The sequence below is a fragment of the Aspergillus pseudonomiae genome (assembly GCF_009193645.1).
Source record: "Aspergillus pseudonomiae strain CBS 119388 unplaced genomic scaffold BDV37scaffold_99, whole genome shotgun sequence".
Taxonomy (NCBI): domain Eukaryota; kingdom Fungi; phylum Ascomycota; class Eurotiomycetes; order Eurotiales; family Aspergillaceae; genus Aspergillus; species Aspergillus pseudonomiae.
Window position 1 is genome coordinate 1 of NW_022476091.1, and position 23,498 is coordinate 23,498.

Genomic DNA, 23,498 nt, shown 5'->3' on the forward strand with positions numbered 1-23,498 from the left:
TTTTTCTTTTCTTTCCCTTTCTTTTTCATTCAGTACGCATTGGGCCTTCCTGCCACCTGTGCTGCGTTACGGACTTGCTTAGCCCAGCGCAATCCGCAACTGTTGCAAAGGTCACGCTCCCCACTAGGCCCACGGCGCCACTCGGGTGTTTTTTTGGTCTGACACATGGCACAACTTTTCTCTACCGATGCGGCGCTCTGCTTGCGCTTTCGCTTCTTTCTGCGCGTAAGCAATTTCTGCAGCTCATCGGACAGCGTTCGGTTCTGTTTTTCCAATTCCCGAAGCTCAACCTGCCAGCTTGAACCCCTTGTTGGCACCAGCTCTGTGAAAAATGGAAGCTCTTGAATCTGGGGGTTGGCTTGTTTACTGGAAGCCAATAGGTTTTGTCCTGCTATGCCAGAAACACCTGAAGCTGATTGCCGATGAATATTCAAATCACGCAAGTTTCTGTTCGGCGGGGGCGCTGAATTCGACTCATCATTGCCTCCCTGCGGGGATTTTGGGAAACTAATCTGGGCCACAAGGAACGAGGGTCTAATGCCTTCCTTGGTATCTCCCGGGTGTAGGGTGGTCTGCGCGGGCAGCATATGGCCCTTCTTGTGACGGATTTTATGGCTGAAAGTGGCCCGTTGGCCCGTACGAGCCACTCTCAGAGCCTTCTGTACCTCCACCCGCGAATCCATCAGATCTTGCAAACTTTTGCCAATCAGCTCATCAGGCATACGGCCCAGCACCGGGCGCGCCTTAGAGGTCATGAACAGAACAATCCCGGACTTTGACAACTTGACCCACACATCAGTTTCAGCCAAGCTACCTTGTCCTATGCTCGTAATATGGTCGAGACAGTACACGAGACGAGGCCGTCCGACAAGGACCATGAACTGTCGCCCCCGTTCTCCCATGCGCCACGAACCATGACTCTCAAACCAAATATATCCGCTGCGTTTCCTCCGTATTCTAAACACGACACTAACCGGCTCAGTGGTGGTGCAGGCCCGTAGGTCGCGGATGACTGGACCAATATCACTAGGATGGCAGACCGTCGACAGCGTCTTGCCCACAAGTTCAATCGGCTCGTATTCCAGTACTTTTCGGCAAGACGGGGACAGGTAGAGAAATTCGCCTTCGAGCGATAAAGCATGTATTAAGTCATCTGTGTTCTCAACTAGTATGCGATCCAGGTAGCTTCTATAGGTCAACGTTGAATTATCGAGACTCTTTAGGATGGTTGACACCTGGTCGGTCCTGAACCAAGTGACTAGATCAGGGTGCGATCGATATATATCAGGAGGCGGTACGACATAATTTGGCAGCCGGTTCCGTTGGTAGTTGATCGTATAAGTACCATCTGTATAACTTGGTCAGTTTGATATGTTGGACACCATCAGGTTTGGATCCTACTCGGATTTCTCCTCGTGACGGCGTCGGGTGTCTCAACAAGATCAACCTGGAACCCCACGTAGAAGCGATATTCCTGGGAGTTCCAGCGAATGGGAATCATTGATATCAGGTTCATAAATGGCTGTCCACCCTTCCGGTAGTTGATGAGACTGGCCTGAATCTCCGTTCGGTCCTCGATTGTGGACCGCAAACGCGAGGTGGTTTGGTCATCGACAAATGTTCGTTTCATGCCTTTTTGGACAACGCCCTCTGGCCCTTGAAGAAACCGGCAGTTTTGGCCCACGATTTCCTGTTCTGTATAGCCGGTAAGTCGTTCAAATGCTTCAGAGACATAGATGATCGGGTGATCATTTTTAGTTATATCGCAGAGTACAAACGCGCACGACAAATCAACCGCGCCGATATTGATTTTAGGATTTGGTCTCGACACTACTTCGGCCTACAAAGAAGACCAAGGGGTGAAAGTCAGACGCTCCAACATTCTATGACGCTTGGCTTCAGGATTCAAGTGGTAAAACCTACCAAGACGCCCATTATATCGAAGCCGCTACTTGAATAGATGCTGGCATATTGTGACGTCTCATCAGCTGCCGACTTGGGATGAGGTGGTAAAGGAACTTTCAGACATTATCCCGCATTAGTGATATTTCAACGTATGCAGACATAAGGAACCCATTTGCGTAGGAGTAAACCTACCCTTCGCTGGGGGTGGCCTTTTAGGTTGAATGAAGCGATGAGAGGACGCGGGACCCGACGACTGAAACCCTCGATTTCGCCTACGTTGCGATGTCTGCCCTGCGGGCTGGGGGAAATTAGTAGAGGGTTGTTCTTTAAGCGTTCCCGTTGGCTGTGCAGGAGTGGTCAGTTCTGCATGGCTGGGTGGTGCCTGATATGTATTCAAAACGGGTCCGTGTGTCTGCATAGTAGAATAAGCCACCGAGGGATTCAGATTCATGGGCTGCGATGGTAGGCAAGTGTTGTGGAAAGTTAGGGACTGCTGTCCCTGGAAGTTTTCTAGCGGCATGGTTGGGAACGGGGCTTGGAAGGCATTGTAAGCAAACGGGTCGCCTGTATTTATAGCCGTGGCTGCTGAACCCCCAAGTGCAGAAAGTGGATCGTATAGGAACATAGCATTAGATGTTCGGTGCCCGATGTTCTCAGTGGGCATGGGATGCTCCGGTAGATTCAGGGACAGCCCAGCCGTGTGCGACGGGAAGACGAACGACGCACTATCAGCAACTAGATCTGGTATCTGTGGTTGATAGGCAAAACTAGCTGCGTGCATCTGGTCCGGCGCTGTGAAGGGCATCATCGCCTGAGCATAGTGATCACTAGATGATGGAGGATAATCAACTCGATGGTCGGACGCAGGTACTGTATACTGCGCATCATAGTAGCCGTCACTAAACCCTTCCATGCTGTGGCTAATATCCTTGAAGACAGTGCTCGATCGATTCGATTCGACAGTTTAAGCCAATGAGCGCAGCGCATCGACACAGGCTGGTCGATGCGATAAGAGATGAAGACCAGCGCACGCACTCAGACGTCCATATAGAGCCCAGATAATTAAGAATCCCGATGAGCAAGCACCAGTGTCAGAGTTTAGAGAAGAGGGAGAGGAAGAAGATTGAAAGATGGAATGAGTCCGAACGGATTTCGCAGGTTTAATATGAGACAATTTAATGATGATATATTACACTAACAGGGGGTGACGGCAAAAGCAACGAGAGACCTAAAGGATTGATTTGGCATCAGGTAATGACCTATGTCAGAAGCTAAAGGCCCAGGAATGGCAATAGGAAGTGAAATTAATCATATACGACGACTGTTGACAGGGACGGTTTTGCCTACGTCCATGTCGACATGCAAGTGCGGGCCGTAGCAAGCGGGATCTTACCAATAGGAGGGGCTTGTTGAGCCAGCAACAAAAGTGATGTGTCAAAAACTAATAAAATTCCATAATATATATATATAAATAATTAAAAGATCTAAGACCGCCCCAGCAGCCTTTTGTGATGAATCACTTGGGAAGATGGAGGAAGAGAATGAGAGGAGACTGTGTGAGTGGGGGAAAAAAAGGAAGGTCAAAATAAACAGAAGGATATTTATTGAGAGAGTTGAACAGTTTCCTCTGATATATATATACATATACATGGATATAGATAAAAGAAGAAAAATCAATACGACAAGGACATGCACAGGAAGGGTAGGTACAAGGCCAGCTCACGTGATCGGGAGGATTTTCAGAATATCTTTCAGGTGAGACCTGGTAGAAGTAAATCGGAGTGTTCGATTCTTCTGCTCTGTTAACTCAAAATCAATTAAAATTATGTTGTACTCGTACCAATGGCTGGGTACCACCTGTTAAAACATCAATCCACTCAGGGCATGTTATAGTCACCTGGGACGACAGTTCACAACGGTCTCGATTTCAGCATCATTATTGGCTCCTTTAGGAAAATCAGTTGTCACAATGTAAATCCTCCCAGTGTATTTTGTGGATATCAACTATCCAGGTACTTGTCTCATACTTTCTTGATGTGCGACTACTTATTCTACGTTGAACCTAATTCCACTAACGTGTACACTATACTGGCATTGCATTGATATCAAACTTTATTAATAAACTATAGCCCACCTTCACTCTTGCCCCTTGAACCATCGTGCACTTGAACTGAGTACATTCCCTTCGTCTCTCTTGCTTTTCGTGTGTACATCATATTCTCCAAGTTCATCATTATTGATGTTGTCATTCGTTTAGAATTAGTTCAACCGCTCATTTTGGGTCCTTTCAGTTGGATCGACACAGCTCATTTGCTCCCCCCCCCCTTTCTCTCTCGCTCTCTCGCTTTTTCTTTACTTTCTTTTACTCCCAATGCCCCTCTCCTAACCGAGAAACAATATCAGCTTTGAGACCGGACGAATCTTTCAATAACCTGTCTCACACCTTTTTTCAAAAAAACTCCTCTTTGCCAACATCTCAACCTCCTTTGACCGATTGCGCTTATTGTTTTACACCTTCTCTTGGTCAATACCACTCGCCGCGCAGATTGACCCACTATCGCAACCCGAGAGATGGCGGACGCGCCAAACAAAATCACCATCACTATATGTGGAGATGGCGGATGTGGTATGTTGTGCAATCTTATGACACTTCCATTTTCTTGCCTTCTGAAACTCTCCGCACCGGAGCTTGAAATCCGCCACATACTCGCGACCGGGATACGTTCAATATTGTTTGTCGTCTTGCGCCATGAAGCCTAGACTGATCTAGTACGCTACATAGGAAAGTCGTCCATCACCCTTCGATTAGTACGCAGCCAATGGATTCACGAGTAAGTCTCTGCTTGGTCGACCTTCCTATATCGGACAGTTTAGTACAACCAATGAGTGCCTTGATCAACCGGACTGATCTCGTGCAAACATGTCTAGGTACGATCCTACTATCGGTAATCCACCACCCTTATCCGCCCATTCTTGATTCGACAATATGGCCCTTCTAACATCGAACTCGTTCGTTGGAAACTGTAGAAGATTCATATTCGGTGACACGGACCGTCGATGGCGTCCCTTACTTTTTAGCGATTACCGATACCGCCGGCCAAGAAGAATATCGCGGACTGTGGGCGGCATCTAACCTAAAATCAGACGCTTTCCTTCTCGTCTACGACATCACCAATGCTTCTAGTTTGAACGCGCTGGATTATTTCATGGAGATGATCGATATCGAGGCTGAACAACGGGTAGAAGACAACCAGCGTTTGCTGAAGGAATTGGGAGATAGCGCACAGGGCTTAGAAGTGGGGATGCCTCCCCCTGTCAAGATTATCGCAGGAAACAAGTGCGATCTTAAAGAAGGACGGGCTGTGGGAGCCAAAGAAGGTCTGGAATATGCTCGGAAACATGGCTGTGGTTTCATGGAAACAAGTGCAAGAGAGATGGTGAATATCGAGGAAACTTTTGCCCGTATACTTCACCCCTTCCTAAAATATTCCTGTGCAGGGTTTAACATTCTTATAGTTTTAGTGCGTCGTGTGGTGGAGGCTCGTCAACAGCATTACCAGAAAGACACTCAGGCCACCCATTTACCACAAACTTCAGCTTCTTCACCTGTGAAAAGTTCTGCCGCTGCCGGCCAAAATAAAGGCGCTGCTTTGAAGTCGTCCAACAAGGAAGGCTCACATCTTCGATCTTTCTGCTGTGGAATATTCCGTGGAAAGGAACGATCAAGACAAAGCCAGCAACAAACAAATGAGAACAGGAACTCCGTATCGGCACACGGGGCATCATCAAAATCCGCCACGCCGCGCCTGTGGAGGCGTTTGAGTTGCTGGTGAGCTCACAGAATGCGTTAGTACAAGAGCCTATCCCCGTTCTTGTTCCTGTCCTTTTCGCTTATTATTACTGTGTGTGTGTACTTTCTTTGCACATGTTCTTCTATCTTCATATACCCCTTCATCTTCGTCAGCTTGCCACATTGTTAATTTACTGCTTCTGGCACAGTCCTGTACAGCTTTCAAAATGTATATACTTTTTTTTCTCCTCCATTTTGCTTCCTTCGATATCTCCTTATTCCTTATTCATCTACCTAGCTGAAGCTTCTTGGACAAGGGTAACAAGATATTGATTAAAACGGATGCGGGGAGCAACGTTTAGGAATGACCACGCTGGGGTCATGCGAACTTCAACTTGGCAGACAGAAAACCAAGGAACAATACCGCCTATTCACAACCTTAACATACTCGTGGGCATCTCAGGAGAGAACAGATTCTGATGAGCGACAGGAGGAGCCATTCGGTCAAGTGGTGAGCCACTTGAAGAAGACCGCCGAATGACGCCAACATGCCATCGTTACTGGGCTACTGTAGATTGCTCCATTAAGATTCGATATATAGACCAAATGGAGCCTGATTGTCTCGAGCCAAGGTAAACCTATGAACTTGGGCTCAATGCAACATGAACCAACGAACCAGGTGTCTCCTTCCAAAGTCCTTGGGTCATTGATCGTAAGGCCAAAGCTTATCTTTGATAGGATCAAAACAATGGCGCAAGGATGAAGTCAAATCTGAAGGTCGAAGGTTTTCTTCGAGGCCGATCGCCGAGAAAACGGCGATTGACATAACGTGATACTGACATAATTATCTCTTGAAAGAGAACTATTTTCAATCTTGTAAACCCCCTCCTTTGTTTTATTTTATTTATATTTTATATTTATATTTTTTATACATATTCTTGTAGTTTATTAATTCCTCTCTTTTTGCTCTTCTTTTTTCGGTCTAGTTGACACTTTGGTCAAGATGACACGGAAAGGATGAGTCTGCGGATCATCATCTCTAAATTTCTATGTTCATGGATTCTCACCTCGTGTGCTAACGTCATTGACTATTAGTGGAACAACTAGTAAATAGAGATACGGCACCACGATCCGTTAGCATGTTCTTTCTATACTTGATCTAAGTGGATAGCATAGTGGGATCACTAGTTAATGAATAGGGTTAAAAATATTAAAGGAAGAAAAGAAAATTACGATTTTAAATAGTGATACAATTTTTTTTTTTTTTTTTTGGATTGTTTTGTTTTGTTTCATTGTTGTTATTATTATTATTTTAAAAACAAAACAAAAAAGAAACCCCCAAAAGATCCTGAAATCAAACAGAAATGGAAAATACCTCATTCAACCTCTGGTGGGCACTATGACCTGTGTTAGACCAACAATTTCTACCGATGGAGCTATCTATGCAGTGTGCGACAAGTGGCAATGATCGTTTGGGGGCCCGTCTTGTGTTAAGCTTTTAGGAGAATCATCCGAGTTTCCAGGGTTGGGCTCGTGATCAGAGACGGGCACTAAATGGCCGAAGAGAGAACATTCGATGCATGGGTTCCAAGTAGTACTCCGTACACTCTAAGACCAAAATGACCAAATCCTCCGGTTTGACTTATTCGGCATGCGTTTGCCGAGAGAAGGTGGAAACGGTGATCAAAGAGAAACTCCTCCAGTTGTGCCGTAATGCCGTTTAATGCACAGGGCGGAGGTCATAGTAACCAGTAGTACAAAGTACAGTACTCTCGAGGGGTATATGTATGGTATTGTAAGGATACCACTGTATCTCCGTATGAGGTGTGTATCCCGGTGAAATCAGGAGGTGGAAAATCTGGAAGACAATCGTCAGAATGTCACCAATCCCTGAAGGACCCTAACCTGCTCCAACAGGTTCTAACAATTAAGGTCTGCTACAAACTATCGAAGCTCGACGGAGAATGGAGATCCAATGCTACTCGGATATACGGAGTCTGGTTAAGAATAGCAATCCTGACTTTCAAGAACTGAACCTTGGCATTTTTGGAGCAGAAGAGGATATAAAGAAAAAAGAAAAAATTTTCTTCTCTGTTGATGTAATCAACACTTGACCAAAACGAGGGTTATTGCTGATTTAGGAAATTCAAAACATGATGATGGAGCTAGGGAAGATGGCACCTCCGAGGTCCGAGCCAAGGCCTCCGACCCCGAGTACAAGTCCTCCCGCTTTACCCGCACTTCCGCGCTCCGTAGGTATGGTAAATTGTATCTGATTTAGTCAACTGTTCCTCCAGTAATATACTGGGTACTGGTAGTACGACAGGTAATATATTCGAGATCACTCAGTATTTATAATACAGAAAGCGGTGTTTCTCAATGTGTTCAAAGATGTTGTTCTGCCTCTTTGGGAATGTGTTGTTGCTGTTGTTAAAAAGAAAAGGCTACTGCAGGGTCGAACATCCCCATATAAAATCTAGTTCACAAAGCAACCGTGGGAGGTCCGGTATGAACAGTACCGTAAATTACAGAAGCTCCACCGCATAACCTACTGAACTAGGACGAGACCAATGATCGCCCAGCCATCCCATACTTTGCTCTGCCTGGAGTGCGTCAATAAGACGGAGTACATAGTACATTCCTTCGTCAGGCTTTAATAATATTAATTAGAAGTAAGAACTAGATCCATTACAAGTAAATAAGGAATTTAAAAAAAAAAAAAATTCATAAATGAAAAAAAACCTGAGTAATCACCCAGTAATATTACCCATCGCTCATAGCCATCATCATCCATCAATCTACTCCGGACTACAGATTAGTTAAAAAGCAAGTTCAAACCCTCCAGAACCCATACTTCCTTTGGTTTCTGGACTGTCTTATATCAGCGGCTACCATATAACTCTCACGTACCTTCCCATAGTCACTGCAACCTTCGCCGTTCCACTTCTTGGGTGCAACCATTCTGGCCATTACTCATTACCTCGTCTTCCCATGCGACTGACGTCTCGCATTGGTCCTTGATCTTGTCCACCCGTTGGCCTTTGCAAACCTTCAGTCTCCTTCTCCCCGACATCGTTATATCATCGACCAACTTTAACGCATTGTCGATCCCTTGAACTACTACTATTGCAGCACCCCAGAACACGAATGAACAATCACTGGAAGAATCTCACGTACCAACCCGGCTTCTAATTTCCAGTAGTCTTAAGATTATACCTATTCTACTTTTACTCCTTACAAATTACCCTTTTTATTTTCTTATTATTGCTATTGTTATTCTGATTTTTATCATCTCGATTCCTCTGGTCTCCTCTCTGTCTCCTACTTGTTACTTTTTCCCATTCCCGCCCATATCTATACAGCTGTACTACACAATGACAGCACGCCAATCATCACCTACATCAGAACACTCTCATTCGGACAGCAATGTTCGCAAGAGGGTATGTAAGGCATGCGATCGGTGCAGGCTGAAGAAATCCAAGGTAAGCAAGTTCGAGGCCCAAGCATCAGCACGCTCTGATGCACTGACCGGTGCAGTGTGATGGAGGCAACCCATGTGGTCGCTGTAGGACAGACAATGCCATTTGTGTCTTTGGCGAGAGGAAGAAGGCTCACGATAAAGTGTACCCGAAGGGGTGAGCTTGCACCTGGCATTGATAATTTTACGTGTGGTTTCTCCGCAGGACTTGATCGCTAACATATCCTACTCGGGTGTAGATATGTTGAGATGCTTGAGCAACAACAAGCGTGGCTAGTCTATGGGCTTCAAGAACTATATCGACGCACCAGCGAAGGCGAAGGGTGGCCTGGGGAACCGTTGAAATGCGAAGCCAACGGCCACCCTCTCACTCACGATCTGCTCACCCGATTGGGCGCTTTGGACCAGAGCAAGGGCGAGCGTTTTGAGGAGAACACCGACTCTATGCAGCAAGACCTATGGAAGCAGAACGCAGGGCATATGCAGCGCCAGGACTCGTCAGACGGCAGTTCAGAAAGTGCACAATCACCCGTTCTTCCCACCCGTTTCCCAGACGCTTTTACGCGACAACCACTTACTCCGCCTACGTTCAGCCCTCCTTTGCGGCAAGGACCTACAATCAAGACGGAACCTCAAATTGTGCCCAATACGCCTAGCTTCATCCCGCCGATGGCTATGCACGGGGACGTGGTCAACCCTCTCGCGTTACAAGATCCGCAACAATGGCCGAGCAGCTTAGGGAGTTTCGACGACATGGACCTGATGGCGACTGCCGATTACAATAACCTGTCATTCGATGACCCAGTCTCTTCTCCGATGTTCAATCGCCAAATTCCTATGAATTGCATATCGTACATGGATGCAAAGAATGACTACGAAGATATTAGTCAATTCTTGAATGCGAATCCACCGGAAATAACGTCTAGCTGAGCCGCACATATCGACGGAGAGTAACATGCTAGCGAAGCATGGCTTTTCTTCTGCCTCGACGCTACTTGCATACGCCTATGACGTGACGCATGTACATTACACATGTTTTTCTTCGATTTACTAATACTGTGGTTACTTGCCTGATAATTTTTCTGGGCGGTGGATCTCTTTACGATAGGGTTTGAAGGGTCCATCACACTGTACAGTCTTTATTCGTTCCCGGGCTACTAGTGTCACATCGTGAATGCGACACTCGAATGCGATTCGACGCAAACGCCCCTTTGGTGCTCTGGAGTTGGGAGGCAAAACATTAGCTGGGTTTACAGGGCTACGGAGAAGATTATTCTTCCCATTATTATTGTTATTATTCTTTCATGTCTGTATCGAGGGCTGGTTACCACTTTAGTCTTGTGAACGGTCGACTATTCCGGCGTCCGGTCTGGGATGCCTTACATATCATGATATAGAACCATGAACCGTGCAGTTCGGCTAATATGATTGTCGAATTATCTTCACATACTCCGTATATCTGCCAGGGTTTCAAAGAGAATTGGGTCGAGTATCTCATACAGGCCAGGCACCGGCGGAGTGACGTCGAGAGTGGATGACTAATCGGCAACGGAGGGACATCGATGATTCATCTCCGATTCTTATCTCCGCCCCGCCCTGTGCATTAGGTACTTGATGACGCCCCAAAGCTTCTGGTACCACCGTCTGTAGTATGTACATACATACTAACCTAGTATGTTCCTCCATCGAAACAGCTTCTGGAGTTGCATGATAGTGCAGGAAGTTTTCAAGACGATGATACTATGACTTGACCTAGTCTTATTGTTAAGGATTAGGGCCAAGGGGGAAAAACCCCACGAAAGTCTACAATGGTCACAGAGCAACCAGGTAGTGTATCGTATTTCACTTTACTGTTACTTCTTCCAGTAGTACTACGACCTTCGAAGAGTTGTCAAGAATGAGAAGGTCACAGCCCCACTCGTGGACCCTCTGGCACGGTACCGGTCCAGGCCAGCCGAGCTTGTGGAAGGGAAAAAGACAAAAAAGAAAAAAAAAAAAAAAGGGAAAGGAATAATAATGATAATTCCGCTTTTGAGATAATTCCGTAACTGTCAAAATCCGAACGACCGAGCCGATTGCTGACCACCGCTCCCTTAATTCCATCCTGCACAATTATTAATTTTTTTTTTTTTTAATTCATCCTTTTTCGCCCTCTTTTAGTACATACGGAGTATTTTCGAACTTTCCGAATCGCTGCCTCATATGGGCCGAGCTAAACCTTGCTGTTCCCTCCGTCTTGCGGTGGAATTGATTCTGGCCGCTTGCTTAAGGTTTTCCCTCTCTCTTTTTTGAGGTTTCTTGCTTGTCTCGTCCTTGCTGTAATAATTATCACGTATTATCCTCGAGACCGACTCAGATAAGGTTGACATGGCTAACCCAATCCCCTTCTTTACCCGCGTCACGATAGAGTAATGCTAGTGTCATCCTCGAGATGAGGACGATTAATAAGCCTTACGGCTTGCTTTGAAATGAGTCAAAAGTTTGGCTTCCAGTTTGACTTCTTCTGTAAGCAACCAATCGCCGGCATAAGCAACGGAAGCTTCTGCCAGCTCAATGATTCGACATCCAATACGATGATCGCTCCCTTCGTAAACGCCAAATGCCGGGGTCTCGGTGTCTGAATCAGTGATGAGAAATTTTTACAAAGCGCAAAGCTTCTTGCAGCATTGGACATTCGTATTGCGACCACAAATGTACAGAGTATGTATGATGGTATGTACAGTACGTACATACCTACTGGCGCTACTACCTCAGGTTGGTGACCTTAGGACTTTTCGAGAGTTGATATTCGTGAGATCAGTGTTCTCCACAAACGACGGAGATCGGGTGACTTAGGCACAGGATCGTATATACCCGACGCATTGGGTAAGGACCATTGTGAAGAACTCCTCCGTTACCATGAAACGGAATCTTCTCCCTGACACAAAACCCAAGCACTCGGCATCGGGACGTCCGCGCCCGCGGACACCGATATTTCCGCTCGATCGGTATGTCTACGTTCCGACTCGAATTGTTACGGGCGCAAGGTAATTATGGGGTACATGAAATTCCATGGCGGCATTCTAGAAGAACGCATTCTTTCGCAAGTGCTCCAAGTTCATACAAAATAGGGGAGATGGGAGAAAGGATAATCATTTTTAGGTCCTGAGTGTTGATTACGCAATTCGCAGCCTTGAAATCTGTCACGTAAGATCGCGAACGATGTTACTAGATATTCCGCCTCGAGATCTTTCATGATCGTGGGTACTGACTCATGTGGTCTCTTGTAGTGGTCTAGTAACTGATGTGGAAGGTAGGCATATCGCCCTTACCACAACGTAGGAACTTCATAGGGCTGTTCAACATGTACGTGCTCAGTATGGACGTACTGTACATCCATGCGAATATGCCACCCGTTCGCTGTCCAACCCACACCACTCATCCACCCATTCTACCTCATCAGTCATGCGCTTAGATACGGCAAGTAGATCGTGGAGTACTCTATTGAGTTTATTTAAACCTGCAGGGCAGAGCCTCAAAAGGCGTTTTCTTCTAAAGGCCTAAAACAATACACCTTACCTCAAGGCGACATCCAACAGGACGGATTCTCCGTTGGTATGGCCGGAAGAGGGATACTTCTTGTAGGCACACGAGGGCAACACTGCAATCCATTGAAACAGTACCAATTGCCATGTTGAACTGGTCTATTCAAGTACATGGGTATTGGTGGATTATTCCCTCTCGGTTAATATACCAGTGCATTCATCTCGGGTCATTATGGCGTTGTAAAGGGGCTTTTGATATTAGCCTAAAGGCCCTTTTCTGCGGGGTACGGAGTAATGCCCCTCGTTTATATTAATCTCCCCGTCCTATTCAGTTGCGCCCATCAACTCACACGATTTGCTATTAACTCCTAACGGGTACAAGGTGGTCTTCAATAGGTACCTTTAGGACAACTGATACACCGAAAATGGCCGATCAATCATCAGTCAAATTCACATCCTTGGGCGCAATCATCCAAGAGCTCAACGTGGATGGCCAAAACATCGTCCTGGGATTTACTAAGAAGGAACTCTACGAGAGATATAACACCCCTTGGTTTGGCGCGACCATTGGTCGCGTAGCCAACAGAATCAAGGATGCCAAGATTCAAAGTCTCAACAACCAAGAATATGAACTTGAGAAGAACAATGACCCTAACGCGTTGCATGGAGGTAGCCGTGGATGGGGCAGGCGGGACTTTGAGGGACCGACTTTACTGCAGCGAAACGGCAAAGACACCTTGCTTTATACCTATACGAGTCCCCATCTGGACGGAGGATACCCCGGCACGGTAGAGATCAAAGTCTTCTATACCGCAAGCAAAGAAGACAACCGTTCAGTGCTTTCGATCGAGTATGAGGTTGAATTGGTGGGTGATGAGTGCAACGAGACGGTTGTCAACGTGACCAACCATAGGTATGTACCAGATGGGGACCTGGGACAGACGTGAAATGCCGTTGACTAAAGGAACGATGGAGCATTTTGCTAACGAGCTATATTCCTATAGTTATTTCAACCTCACCGGCGGCGAGACCTTTGACGGCACCTCAGCTAAGCTCTTGACTCAACATTATCTGCCGCTCGATAATACTGGCATCCCGTTTGGTAGGATCGACGTACATCCCAGTAAAGTTACTGAGCCATTCACGATCGGGCCGAATAAGGAAGCGTTTGATGATGTCTTTGTTATGGATCGAGATGTCGCTGGGATCCCGTTGGACACGCGTGAGAGACCGCTCCAGCTGCTCGCAGAGTTCCACCACCCAGAGTCGCGTATCAATCTACAGGTACACAGCACTGAGCCTGCGTTTCAGTTTTATACCGGCCAAGGAACCAATGTAGCTGCGGTTGACGGCAACCCGAGTCGAGGCCCGTTCTCCGGCTTCTGCATCGAACCCAGTCGTTTTGTCAATGCGATCAACGAACCGGATTGGCGGCACATGGTTGTTTTGAAGAAGGGCGACAAGTATGGAAGCAAGATCGTGTATAAGACTTGGAAAGACCCGCAATGAATTGCTGGTTCTAGAAGAATGTCATGCCACCGATGTGGGACCGATTGAAGGAGATTTTGTGCCTATTCGGCGTTTGTAAAATCATCCGATTGTCACATGATGTGCCGATTACCCTTATCACCATAAATGTCTCCGATACATTTATCATCAAGCTCCAGCAGTCGTACGCTCCACAGTACAATAGATACGTTATATGGGATGTCAGCGCCAAGTGGGAAAAGCCTCGGCCTTAATTCAAGAGAATGCTCCACCAAGGGAGTGGGAACAGCAAAATTTTCTTTTTTTTTAAAATTTTTTTTTTCTCTAATTCATTTTCCCTTGATGTCAAACATTTGTCAGCGGTCATCCCTCGCCAGTGTATTTGCGCGAGCACGTTGGATTGGTTTAGTTCTGCAACAGGGATAATCGCTCATCCTTCCAATATTGCTCGCCTGCCAAGAGTTTCTGGAATAGAGCTATTGTTCTAGCGCCCCTCGAGTATGCCTGCTATGTTTGTTGATCATCTCATAGTAGTTCGTTAGGGAATGGAGCAGTTTCTGAACTTTATAGGCCATGGTGCTCTTGATAGAATCAATAGTCCAGATGATAGTAGAGGGATTCTTAGCCTCAAATAGCCATCACCAGCGATGAAAAACGCTACTGTACTAGTAGTATTCCAGTATGTATGTACATTACAGGCATACATCAATCAATTGAAACCATCGGTATTACCAAGCACAGTACGGAGTACTCCGTACAGCCGTACAGTGTACACAGTACCAGCGACGGATCTGGGGGATGCCGTTTTTGGCCGTGTAACGATACGAGACCACTTTTGCTCGAGCTTCGGACTCGGAACGGACAACAAATTTACCGACAGAGCTTGGCAGCGATGAGGTTTTTTTTAGTGGTCGTATACCGTACAGTATAAGGTTCTCCTGGATCAGCATGCATTGCTTGGGCATTTTTGCAACGGCCAGATTTTGGCATATCCGTAACTCCGCGGGCCTCGAAGGAGGTCTTTTTGCCTTGAAATTCCTTTCCCTGGTCCGAGACGCCAAGCCGGAAACGAGTACGAAGCAGGCGCAACCACAAATCGAGTAAAGGAGATGCTAATCGCTTTGAAGTTTAATCACAAGATCGGGGCGCAGTTGATCGGTTCAGGAGGACGGAGTAGTTTGGAAGCATTGGGGCTGGTTTACACAGTATTATGTATAGAATCTATGCATATTAGCGTTGTTGTTTATTACCCCGCACTCTGTTCGGATTGCATTTATACAAGTTGGGTATGGACAGTATATATGGATATGTACATATATATATGGAGAGGGCACAAAATACACATTAGCATTAATCAACTTAATCCTCCATTCATCACCATGCGATGTTATGTGCATTGTGCAATATCTATCTTTATGCCAATGAAAAATGGAGCAATCATCTCATCAGAAGATCAATGCTCCTCGATCAAGTATCCTTGTTGCCTACAGCTGGGGGGCAGTGCGACCCCACATAGTTCTCAGCATGGAGTCTCCTAAAAAGATGGCTGTGCTCTTGGAAGGAGCTGCCTTTGTATATTATTATACGAAGAATTCTAGAACTGATAGGTTTTACCGGTGCCCGATCATCACAGACTGTATTTGTACGGTATATACGAAATGAACATCGAACGGAAAGAAAAGCTTGACAGATATGGAAGCTGGTCATACCGACTCTCTACTCTCCCAGGGAAAGTAACGCGAAGGGACATACTTTGTATGTTATGTCCATTCATCCATGTAGTTACTCCGGAGTACATCCAGCAATGACTTCAAAGGGCTCCCGCACCACGTGACTGCCCCGGAACGTCCCGATGGCCTGCCCCGCGTGGGGTTCGATATCCGACTATCCAACTTCCGCCTCATGCTTGATCAGATTCCCATCCTGCGTTAAGAGATCCATAGTCTATCTCAATAAACATCCGCTTTTCAGGAAGACGTACACAAAACAATGGCTTCTACTTATGGGGACTTCCGTCACTTGCTTCCTAGCAGCTACAAACGCCTGATTACATCCTGGCTCGAAGAGGACTGTCCCAGTTTTGACTATGGCGGTTTCGTCGTTGGGGAGTCAGACGGCGAGGCAAGGTTGTTGGGGAAAGCTAAGGTAACTCTCGCATTCTGTGGATGCATGAGGGATATGTATCTCGCGAAACCCCTATCATTGCGTGCTAAACCATCCCCGTGTCCATAGGGAGTCGTGGCAGGCGTTCCCTTCGTCGATGAGGTTTTCGCCCAGTTAGGATGCACGTGAGTCAATTCTACACGACGCAGGGACTGAGCCTGTGCTATGCGATCAGTATCTAAATGACAGGAAAGCGTGGAATGGCACGTCCAAGAAGGCGAGCCTATCGAACCCATCAAACATTGCGCCACCGTGCGCGGGCCCATCCGCAAGATCCTCCTCGGAGAACGTGTCGCCCTCAATATCCTCGCCCGGTGCTCCGGTATCGCAACCAAAAGTGCCTCGTTAGTTGCTGCTCTCCGCGCCCACGGATGGGGTGGAACACTTGCTGGCACCCGTAAAACCACGCCTGGATTCCGCGTCGTTGAAAAGTATGGAATCCTTGTTGGAGGCGCCGATCCACACCGCCATGACCTCAGTTCGATGACAATGCTGAAGGATAACCACGTCTGGGCTTGTGCAAATAACAGTGCGGCTAAGGATGGGGCGGGTCCTGCTTCGACCGAGTCCGTCGCGGCTGCGATACCTCGGGCGGTTCATGCAGCTAAGGTGGCTGGTGGCTTTGCGACTAAGGTAGAGGTTGAATGCCGAAGTGTTGAGGAGGCGAATGCGGCTATTGAGGCCGGGGCGGATGTGATCATGTTGGATAATTTCACTCCGGATGGTGTTCGCGAAGCAGCTAAGCAACTTAAGCAAGATTGGGCCGGCAAGAAGCAATCCTTCCTCATTGAAGTAAGTGGTGGGTTGAACGAGTCCAACGCTGCTTCGTATGCCTGCTCGGACGTCGACATTATTTCCACTAGCTCGATTCACCAGGGTGTCGGAATTGTGGACTTCTCTCTCAAGGTTTCGCTGCGGTGAACACCGTGATTGAGGTTTGGACACGCGGTAAGTAAAATAGCTGATTGACGACGCCATGTGTAGATGTGAATAGATAAAACCATGTATTTATGTACTTTGTCCGCACGTTCCCACTTGACCAAAAGCCAACACTGGCGGTTGGTCTAGCCTTCCATGTGATACAATATACCCGATACACACAGACACAATGCTTGTACCTATCCGCCCTACTATGCAAGGCACAATGATTGTTGAGTAGGTTGAATTACACTCATATTGGCATGGTGGCCATGTGGCATATTTTGCACTAGAAGTACTTCTCTGACTATGGCGTATACCTTATCAATCCTCAAAACCCAGTACGAAGAACACTTTATAACCCAACTCCGTCTATTACCCTACCGAGTAATGAATCACTCCTATGAAAACAGAAACATCTGTGGCGGGCAACATGAATCGGCTAGGGTATTAGAAGTTAAAAAAGAAAATGAGAGCCGAAAGCGATGGGTATATAGTATATGCAAGAATGAACACAGAGGGCCTGGATCAACATGAAGTGAACTGGATTGGCCTGCTCAGGGTAAAACAGAAAAGTCACAAGGGGTGCAAAACAAGCTTGAGAACAGGACAGGCATGGGTTCCAATAAGAACGGGCGAGAGCAATGAACAAAAAGAAAGAAAAATATAACTTAAGAATAAAGGGGGAAATGTTTAGCAGGGGGCCAGAAGGGGACTTCCCTAAACCTCAATATCAACACATATCCCTTCTCCATCACTCGAGCTCGGGTCATCATCTCGGTGATTAACGTATCCGTCACCGGAGCCATGATCAGCCCCTTGAATCATCCTTAGATTTTGCCCTCGAGCCTGACCAGCGTTGTCCTCAACAGAATAATCCGTTGACATGTCTTTGCGCACACGCTCCCTCTCTAGTTGGGCTCGAAGCCTTTGGTTTTCAGCATCTCGCTCTTCAAGTCGCTTGCGAGCCCCATTACGATCTAGTAGGCGTGCCTCCCTTTCTTGCTTCAGTCTTTTCTCCAGTTCGTGCAAGCGCTGAATCCATTTCTCATTATTCCCTTGGTCGCCTACGGCGCGTCTTGTGCGGGAGCTATGCACCATGGCCCCAGCACCGTCGGCAAGTGTCGTGGTTGAAGAGACATGGGATGGCTGAGGTATACCGCTGGTTGAACTCCGCGTCAACCCCCGAGAATTATGGGGGATGGCGGGCTTTTCAACCATGGAATTATGACGAACCAAGGAAGCTGGATCAACGTCCGCCCTGGATTCCATGCGTGGAGAGCTCGGCCCCATCCCGGCAGGCCCGCGGCTGCGCGAGTGAGATTGTAGCAGATTCAGCTCAGCTTTCAACAGCCGATTCTCCCCTCGAAGCTTGGCAATCTCTGGTGACAGGCCAGATTGACCCAGCTTGTGTTGTTGAGCACGCATGTTCATCATTGACTCTTCTAAACGATCCAGCTTTTTGATCCGTAAGCCCAAGGTGTGCTCGACGGCCTGATATTGCTTGGTAAGGTCACGTTCAACGCCCTTGATGCGATTCTTGAAGCCTGAGATCACATTCTCCAGGGTCTTCACAGCAAGCAAAAGATTGCGGCTGAAGCCCGGCCAGAACAGGATATTGCCTATGACCTCTTGACTTGGCAGGTTGCCGTTGATTAAGCTGTTAGAGTGGGCCCAGTCCGGTCCACACATCGCCGATAAACGTTTCCAGATCATAAGAAGCATTGTGTTCCGCTCATTTAGCTGATCCTTGAATTGTTGCTCAAGATTAGTAAACCGCTTGCGATCCTGGCTGCGGGCATTTTCTAGTTCTGTGATGCGTGAATTGTTTTGGGTGATGGTCCGAGATGCTTGGTGGTGAGATTTAAGCGCCTGTTCAAACGATTGCTTATCGGCCCGACGAGAATGTCGCTCGCGTTCGAGAAGCTCAGCTAACTTCCGAGACTCCAACCCATGGCTCTCAAGTAGCGCATCGCGATTTCGCAATAGCGACTCAGTCTCGTCTAGTTTAGAGCGGGTACTTTCGAGTTCCCAAGCAGTCGATTCAAGATTCTTTTGAAGTTCCATGATTTTGGAAATCAAGCTAGAGCGACTACCAGTCAGATCACCCAAAGTCTCTCGAAGATTGTTCTCTAAATCCATGAGTCGCTCCCTCCAAGTATTAGTCTCGATTTCTTGAGCTGATAGACTCTTCTTGAGTTTCCGTGCCTCCTCCTTGGCAGCAGATGCTTCTCGATTCAACTCGTTGACGATTCGCTGGACTTCTTGCTTCTCCTTGCTTCCTACAACCTCTCGTTGATGCCGCTCTTCTGTCAGGCGCTCCTCAAGTTCTCTGGCCTTGTCCTTTTCGCTTTGAAGGCTCATATTGTATGTCTTCAATTCTGACTCCAGATCACCGATTCTGATCTTATCGCCATCTTGTTCTTCTCGCAAGAATGCAATCTCGTTCTGACTCGATTCAATTTGAACTGTCAGTCGCTGGACCTTCGTATTTGCTTCAAAGAGGCTTTTTTCAAGAGACTCCATCTCTCGATTACAGTCCTCAAGTTCTTGTTGGACAGCTTTGTAACGTTGCATGTTGTTTTGTGCGTCTTCTTCAAGCCGAATGATGCCTTCGCTGGCTGAACGCATCTCCGCCTGCAGCGCCCGGAGGTTCTCATCTTGAATCTTCAACTCTTCTCCTAATCGCTGGCACTCTTCAGTCTTCTGATCAAGCTCCTCGCCAAGGGCATCCAGCTCATCTTGGGCTTCAGCCCTCAAGTCCTGGAAAGCCGCATTGTGTTCATCTGCCATCAGTAGTGCACGGTCACGTTCTTGCTCTAGGTTCTGCAGATCTTCTTGTAGTTTTTGCATTTCTTCCTCCGCTTGATCCATGTCAGCCTGATATGCCTTATCGAAAGCCTCAACTTCTTTGCCACGTTCTTGATATGCTTTGTCAAGTGTTTCCAACTCTTTCTTGTACTCTTCCAACTCTCTCTTATACTCTTCCAACTCCGTCCGAACAGCTTGATTATCAAGTTTCAGCGCGGACACCTGATCACGTAACTGTCCGTTCCGAACCTCCAGATCTTCTCGTTCCGCGTCATCGCCTGGGTATGGACCAGTTCCGTCACTCGCTCGAGAGGATGGTCTACCGTGAGCTCGAGATGCGGACCGATCAAAGATGCTGTCCCCAGCAATAGAGCGGCCACCGTCGCGCCGCTGACCAAGCTTCAGCTCCTCGATCTCTTGGTAGAGACGTTCTTTTTCTCGATTTCGAGATGTAAGCATCGAGGTTTGAGCACTCACTTCTTTCCTCAGCTCCGCATTCTCTTGTTTCAAGAGCTCTAACTCCATTACCAAAGTTGAACTAGAGGAACTACTAGGGTTTGCATTGCGATTCAACTCTCTATCGGAGAGAGCAGAGTACGAATTCAGGGACTCTACCCGGTCACGCTGCGTTGCTCTTGTGGAGACTATTATCGAGCTCATTTCACTCTTAAGGCGTAGCGCATCATCTCGTAGCCTTTTGTTCTCCTCCTCTGCCTGCTCTCGAGCAGCCGTCTCTGCTTCGAGCATATCTTTCCACATCTCCTAGAGCATTCAGTTCAGTATAAAGGCAACCGGAAACTTGGGGTGGCCTGCACTCACCCTCTCTTCCCTTGCTCCTACATCCGAACCCATTGGCCTTCCATCATTAAGTGATTTCAGAATTTCTGCCAGTTTCCTCTTCTCGCTTTCCCTGGCAATACTTTCAGACCTTAGTCTCTCAATTTCGAGCTCGTAAACCTCCACTCTCTCCCGGAGAAATAGTATCTCTTCTTCCTGTGCTGGTTCACGACCGTCGTCTTCAGATCCTTCAGGGTCGTGATTCACCATAGATTCCTTGTCAGACTGATGGTCTTTGAGCTGCTTCTCTAAATCACGGATTTTCCTTTTTAGAGTTTGGCTATCTTTCTGAAGTTTCAATTTATCTGACTTTAGCTCAACATTCTCCGAAATCATCTCCTTTATTCCTTCCTCAGAGCGGCGATTCAATGCTTCATTAAGAAAATGAATTCTCATCTTCAGGTCAAAGTTCTCTTTGGAGAGACGATCAATGGTGCTGCTTTGCTCTTTGAGGGTCATGGACCGGCCACTCCTTGCAAAGGCTGGAGTGGCACCTGCACGCTTGTCCGGTGATAATCCGCGGCCAGCATAGTCTTCTCTAAATTGCTTCACAAATGTGCTTGGTACCTGGACATCTTTGACACGTTCTGCAATGGCCGTTTCTGTGGGGAAACTGCTATCCTGCGCCTTCGCTTTGGGTGTCATTAGTCCGGTAGTATCTTCAGCCATAGGTTCCTCTTGGTTATGTCTGTGCTTTTGTTGGGATGATCCGGGGCGTGACTGCAAAGGCGTTTCCTCCTCATTCAAGGTACCTAAGCCACTTTCTGTAGTGTTGCTGGGGTTTCTCTTATCGAGGAGATTTTCATCACTATACCCAGATATACCGGAAGCCATACTTCCGAGGCTCACTGATCTAGCCAGGTTGTTACGTTGCTCGTGTTGGACAGTGCCAGCGTTACCTGGTACTGCACCTCCCGACTGAAGCGCGTAGTCAGCGCCCAATGTTGCATCACTATTCGTCACTTCTGTATTGTTGCTTGTCACCGAGGAATAGGAGAGACGATGGATTGACTGGCGACTGGTCAAATATTTCGGTCTATTCCCTCTACGGCTGCTTGTGCGTGAGGTGGCCTCCACTTCATAGTTGGTATTTTCGCTGAGAAGTCCTGCCTGTGAGGGCGAAAGGCTCCGCGAAGTCGTGCGAAAGTCCCGACGAGCTGGCTGTTGGGATTGATTCGAATCGGACACAGGAGGCCTATCCGCTGGCTCCTCGAAAAATTGGCCAATTTGGCGGTTACCCTCAGATGTTGAAAGTTGATTCCGATTCACGGTCCTAGCTGCCGCTTGTGCAGCGGGTGATGACTGCACCGCCTCCAGATCCTTCTCACTATTCTCCTGCCATTCGGAGGAGGGTGCAGGGGTGCTCTCTGAGTCCACATTCATATCCTCCTCAGGCCTGTAACTGGGGGTTTGTGGTATCGGAACACCATCATAGGTTGACGTAATATCATAGCTTGAGCTATCCGGTACCACAAAGGACGATTGAGCATGATCTGGTTTGTTTGATTCCGGGGCGCACTCATCGACTCCAACTAGATAAGTTTCGTCGGCACTCGAGTGCTGATTCCTTGGAGCAATTTGGATCGTTGAGGGTTCCGGCAAGAAGCTTGACTCCATGTCCATCAACTTTCTTCGCATTTCTTTCTCCTCCATCAAAGTCTGATTGACCATGCGCTCGTGATCACCGTCATCGCTAGACAGGAGTAAAAGACTGCTGTCATCATTATCGGGTAGCGGAGGTAGATTTAGGGAAGCATTCGAGTCGTCCAGATCTAGCTGCTCAACAGCAGATGTAGATCGGTCATCTAGTTTCGCGTCGGCTGTTGTTCCGTCCTGTTTGTAATAAGGTCCATCATCTACACCGGTTGTATTCGAGTTTGTTAGGGGATGTTCTCCCCGCGCGTCCCCCTCCTCCATGATATCGGACGCGTAGAACCCGTCCTCCAGGGACGAAAGTTCGTTTCCAGTATCCAAGCTTCTTCTAACGGGAGAGGAAGACGGCGGTGGGAGCGCAGTTTCAATGGCATTGAGGATCTCGAATGAAGGAGATGGCAGTTGGACGGACCCTGTCGACATGGTGACGGAGTCTGGGCACCGTGTTTGTTTTCTCCACTTCCACCTTGAATCCCTTGAATCTTAATGGCGAAGGTCCGGCTTCACCGACCCACTTAACTCGGGAGACTTAGCGTGATCACCAAGTTTAGACTCCCGCCGGTCTTGCTTCAGGCCCAGCAACTTTGAAGTAAGTCTATTTCGTCTTTTACCCTTTGGGATTGTCTCGATAACCTAAGACTTCGCTCAGAAAGAAAGAAGGTAAGAAAATGAATCGACTGTGGCGGAAGAGTACATTTTATTCAGGAGCAGGTCAGTAACCTTGAAACCTGAAACCAGCCAATTCCATATTCGCGACCAATCAGTCAGGTGATGTACCTTTCTCGAGCTGTTGCACCAATACCGGTACGTATACAGAAGAAAGCCCAAAAAAAAGGGTGTGTATGATTAAATTATATAAATATCTATTCTGGATAGTTATTCACACTACTTGGACTAGTGATACTAAATATATCCACATCAAAAAGATCCA

General features: G+C 47.3%; 7 protein-coding genes across 7 annotated transcripts; 4 read left to right on the forward strand and 3 right to left on the reverse strand.

Annotated features, from left to right (window-relative positions):
• Window positions 1-4: 4 nt before the first annotated feature.
• On the reverse strand, window positions 5-3,443 carry lreA (GATA transcription factor LreA). Its single transcript, XM_032083265.1, has 4 exons — window positions 2,098-3,443; window positions 1,924-2,018; window positions 1,402-1,840; window positions 5-1,348 (listed from the first exon to the last, which is right to left on the reverse strand). Exons 1-4 carry the CDS (start codon window positions 2,816-2,818, stop codon window positions 30-32), a joined length of 2,574 nt encoding a protein of 857 aa, XP_031936610.1. The 5' UTR covers window positions 2,819-3,443; the 3' UTR covers window positions 5-29.
• A 432-nt stretch (window positions 3,444-3,875) lies between these two features.
• Window positions 3,876-5,899, forward strand: BDV37DRAFT_233242 (putative RAS small monomeric GTPase). Its single transcript, XM_032080387.1, has 6 exons — window positions 3,876-3,917; window positions 4,309-4,531; window positions 4,688-4,736; window positions 4,834-4,850; window positions 4,933-5,367; window positions 5,422-5,899. Exons 2-6 carry the CDS (start codon window positions 4,477-4,479, stop codon window positions 5,736-5,738), a joined length of 873 nt encoding a protein of 290 aa, XP_031936611.1. The 5' UTR covers window positions 3,876-3,917; window positions 4,309-4,476; the 3' UTR covers window positions 5,739-5,899.
• A 2,541-nt stretch (window positions 5,900-8,440) lies between these two features.
• BDV37DRAFT_233343 (Zn(II)2Cys6 transcription factor domain-containing protein) lies at window positions 8,441-10,225 on the forward strand. Its single transcript, XM_032080388.1, has 3 exons — window positions 8,441-9,177; window positions 9,233-9,330; window positions 9,413-10,225. The coding sequence occupies exons 1-3, from the start codon at window positions 9,070-9,072 to the stop codon at window positions 10,101-10,103; spliced, it is 897 nt and encodes a 298-aa protein (XP_031936612.1). The 5' UTR covers window positions 8,441-9,069; the 3' UTR covers window positions 10,104-10,225.
• A 2,525-nt stretch (window positions 10,226-12,750) lies between these two features.
• On the forward strand, window positions 12,751-14,327 carry BDV37DRAFT_233637 (aldose epimerase family protein). Its single transcript, XM_032080392.1, has 2 exons — window positions 12,751-13,610; window positions 13,702-14,327. The coding sequence occupies exons 1-2, from the start codon at window positions 13,123-13,125 to the stop codon at window positions 14,204-14,206; spliced, it is 993 nt and encodes a 330-aa protein (XP_031936613.1). The 5' UTR covers window positions 12,751-13,122; the 3' UTR covers window positions 14,207-14,327.
• Window positions 14,328-15,767: 1,440 nt separating this feature from the next.
• Window positions 15,768-16,078, reverse strand: BDV37DRAFT_233429 (uncharacterized protein). The gene has a single exon (XM_032080390.1). The coding sequence runs from the start codon at window positions 15,981-15,983 to the stop codon at window positions 15,813-15,815; it is 171 nt and encodes a 56-aa protein (XP_031936614.1). The 5' UTR covers window positions 15,984-16,078; the 3' UTR covers window positions 15,768-15,812.
• On the forward strand, window positions 15,950-17,422 carry BDV37DRAFT_233417 (nicotinate-nucleotide diphosphorylase (carboxylating)). Its single transcript, XM_032080389.1, has 3 exons — window positions 15,950-16,330; window positions 16,418-16,473; window positions 16,543-17,422. Exons 1-3 carry the CDS (start codon window positions 16,175-16,177, stop codon window positions 17,267-17,269), a joined length of 939 nt encoding a protein of 312 aa, XP_031936615.1. The 5' UTR covers window positions 15,950-16,174; the 3' UTR covers window positions 17,270-17,422.
• A 472-nt stretch (window positions 17,423-17,894) lies between these two features.
• BDV37DRAFT_233649 (putative anucleate primary sterigmata (ApsB)) lies at window positions 17,895-23,372 on the reverse strand. Its single transcript, XM_032080393.1, has 2 exons — window positions 20,897-23,372; window positions 17,895-20,839 (listed from the first exon to the last, which is right to left on the reverse strand). Exons 1-2 carry the CDS (start codon window positions 22,988-22,990, stop codon window positions 17,987-17,989), a joined length of 4,947 nt encoding a protein of 1,648 aa, XP_031936616.1. The 5' UTR covers window positions 22,991-23,372; the 3' UTR covers window positions 17,895-17,986.
• Between the last annotated feature and the right edge of the window lie 126 nt (window positions 23,373-23,498).

Bases quoted from the DNA above. Each gene is read 5' to 3' on its own strand.
- BDV37DRAFT_233242 (XM_032080387.1), top strand. From the start codon at position 4,477: ATGGCGGACGCGCCAAACAAAATCACCATCACTATATGTGGAGATGGC. The intron at 4,532-4,687 runs GTATGTTGTGCA...TACGCTACATAG, and splicing joins ATGTGGAGATGGCGGATGTG to GAAAGTCGTCCATCACCCTT. The intron at 5,368-5,421 runs GTATACTTCACC...ACATTCTTATAG, and splicing joins TATCGAGGAAACTTTTGCCC to TTTTAGTGCGTCGTGTGGTG.
- BDV37DRAFT_233429 (XM_032080390.1), bottom strand. From the start codon at position 15,983: ATGTACTCCGGAGTAACTACATGGATGAATGGACATAACATACAAAGT.
- BDV37DRAFT_233417 (XM_032080389.1), top strand. From the start codon at position 16,175: ATGGCTTCTACTTATGGGGACTTCCGTCACTTGCTTCCTAGCAGCTAC. The intron at 16,331-16,417 runs GTAACTCTCGCA...CCGTGTCCATAG, and splicing joins GGTTGTTGGGGAAAGCTAAG to GGAGTCGTGGCAGGCGTTCC. The intron at 16,474-16,542 runs GTGAGTCAATTC...ATGACAGGAAAG, and splicing joins TTCGCCCAGTTAGGATGCAC to CGTGGAATGGCACGTCCAAG.
- BDV37DRAFT_233649 (XM_032080393.1), bottom strand. From the start codon at position 22,990: ATGTCGACAGGGTCCGTCCAACTGCCATCTCCTTCATTCGAGATCCTC. The intron at 20,840-20,896 runs GTGAGTGCAGGC...TGAATGCTCTAG, and splicing joins TAGGAGCAAGGGAAGAGAGG to GAGATGTGGAAAGATATGCT.
- BDV37DRAFT_233637 (XM_032080392.1), top strand. From the start codon at position 13,123: ATGGCCGATCAATCATCAGTCAAATTCACATCCTTGGGCGCAATCATC. The intron at 13,611-13,701 runs GTATGTACCAGA...ATATTCCTATAG, and splicing joins GTCAACGTGACCAACCATAG to TTATTTCAACCTCACCGGCG.
- BDV37DRAFT_233343 (XM_032080388.1), top strand. From the start codon at position 9,070: ATGACAGCACGCCAATCATCACCTACATCAGAACACTCTCATTCGGAC. The intron at 9,178-9,232 runs GTAAGCAAGTTC...TGACCGGTGCAG, and splicing joins GCAGGCTGAAGAAATCCAAG to TGTGATGGAGGCAACCCATG. The intron at 9,331-9,412 runs GTGAGCTTGCAC...ACTCGGGTGTAG, and splicing joins GATAAAGTGTACCCGAAGGG to ATATGTTGAGATGCTTGAGC.
- lreA (XM_032083265.1), bottom strand. From the start codon at position 2,818: ATGGAAGGGTTTAGTGACGGCTACTATGATGCGCAGTATACAGTACCT. The intron at 1,841-1,923 runs GTAGGTTTTACC...TCTTCTTTGTAG, and splicing joins TCGATATAATGGGCGTCTTG to GCCGAAGTAGTGTCGAGACC. The intron at 1,349-1,401 runs GTAGGATCCAAA...CAAGTTATACAG, and splicing joins CGTCACGAGGAGAAATCCGA to ATGGTACTTATACGATCAAC.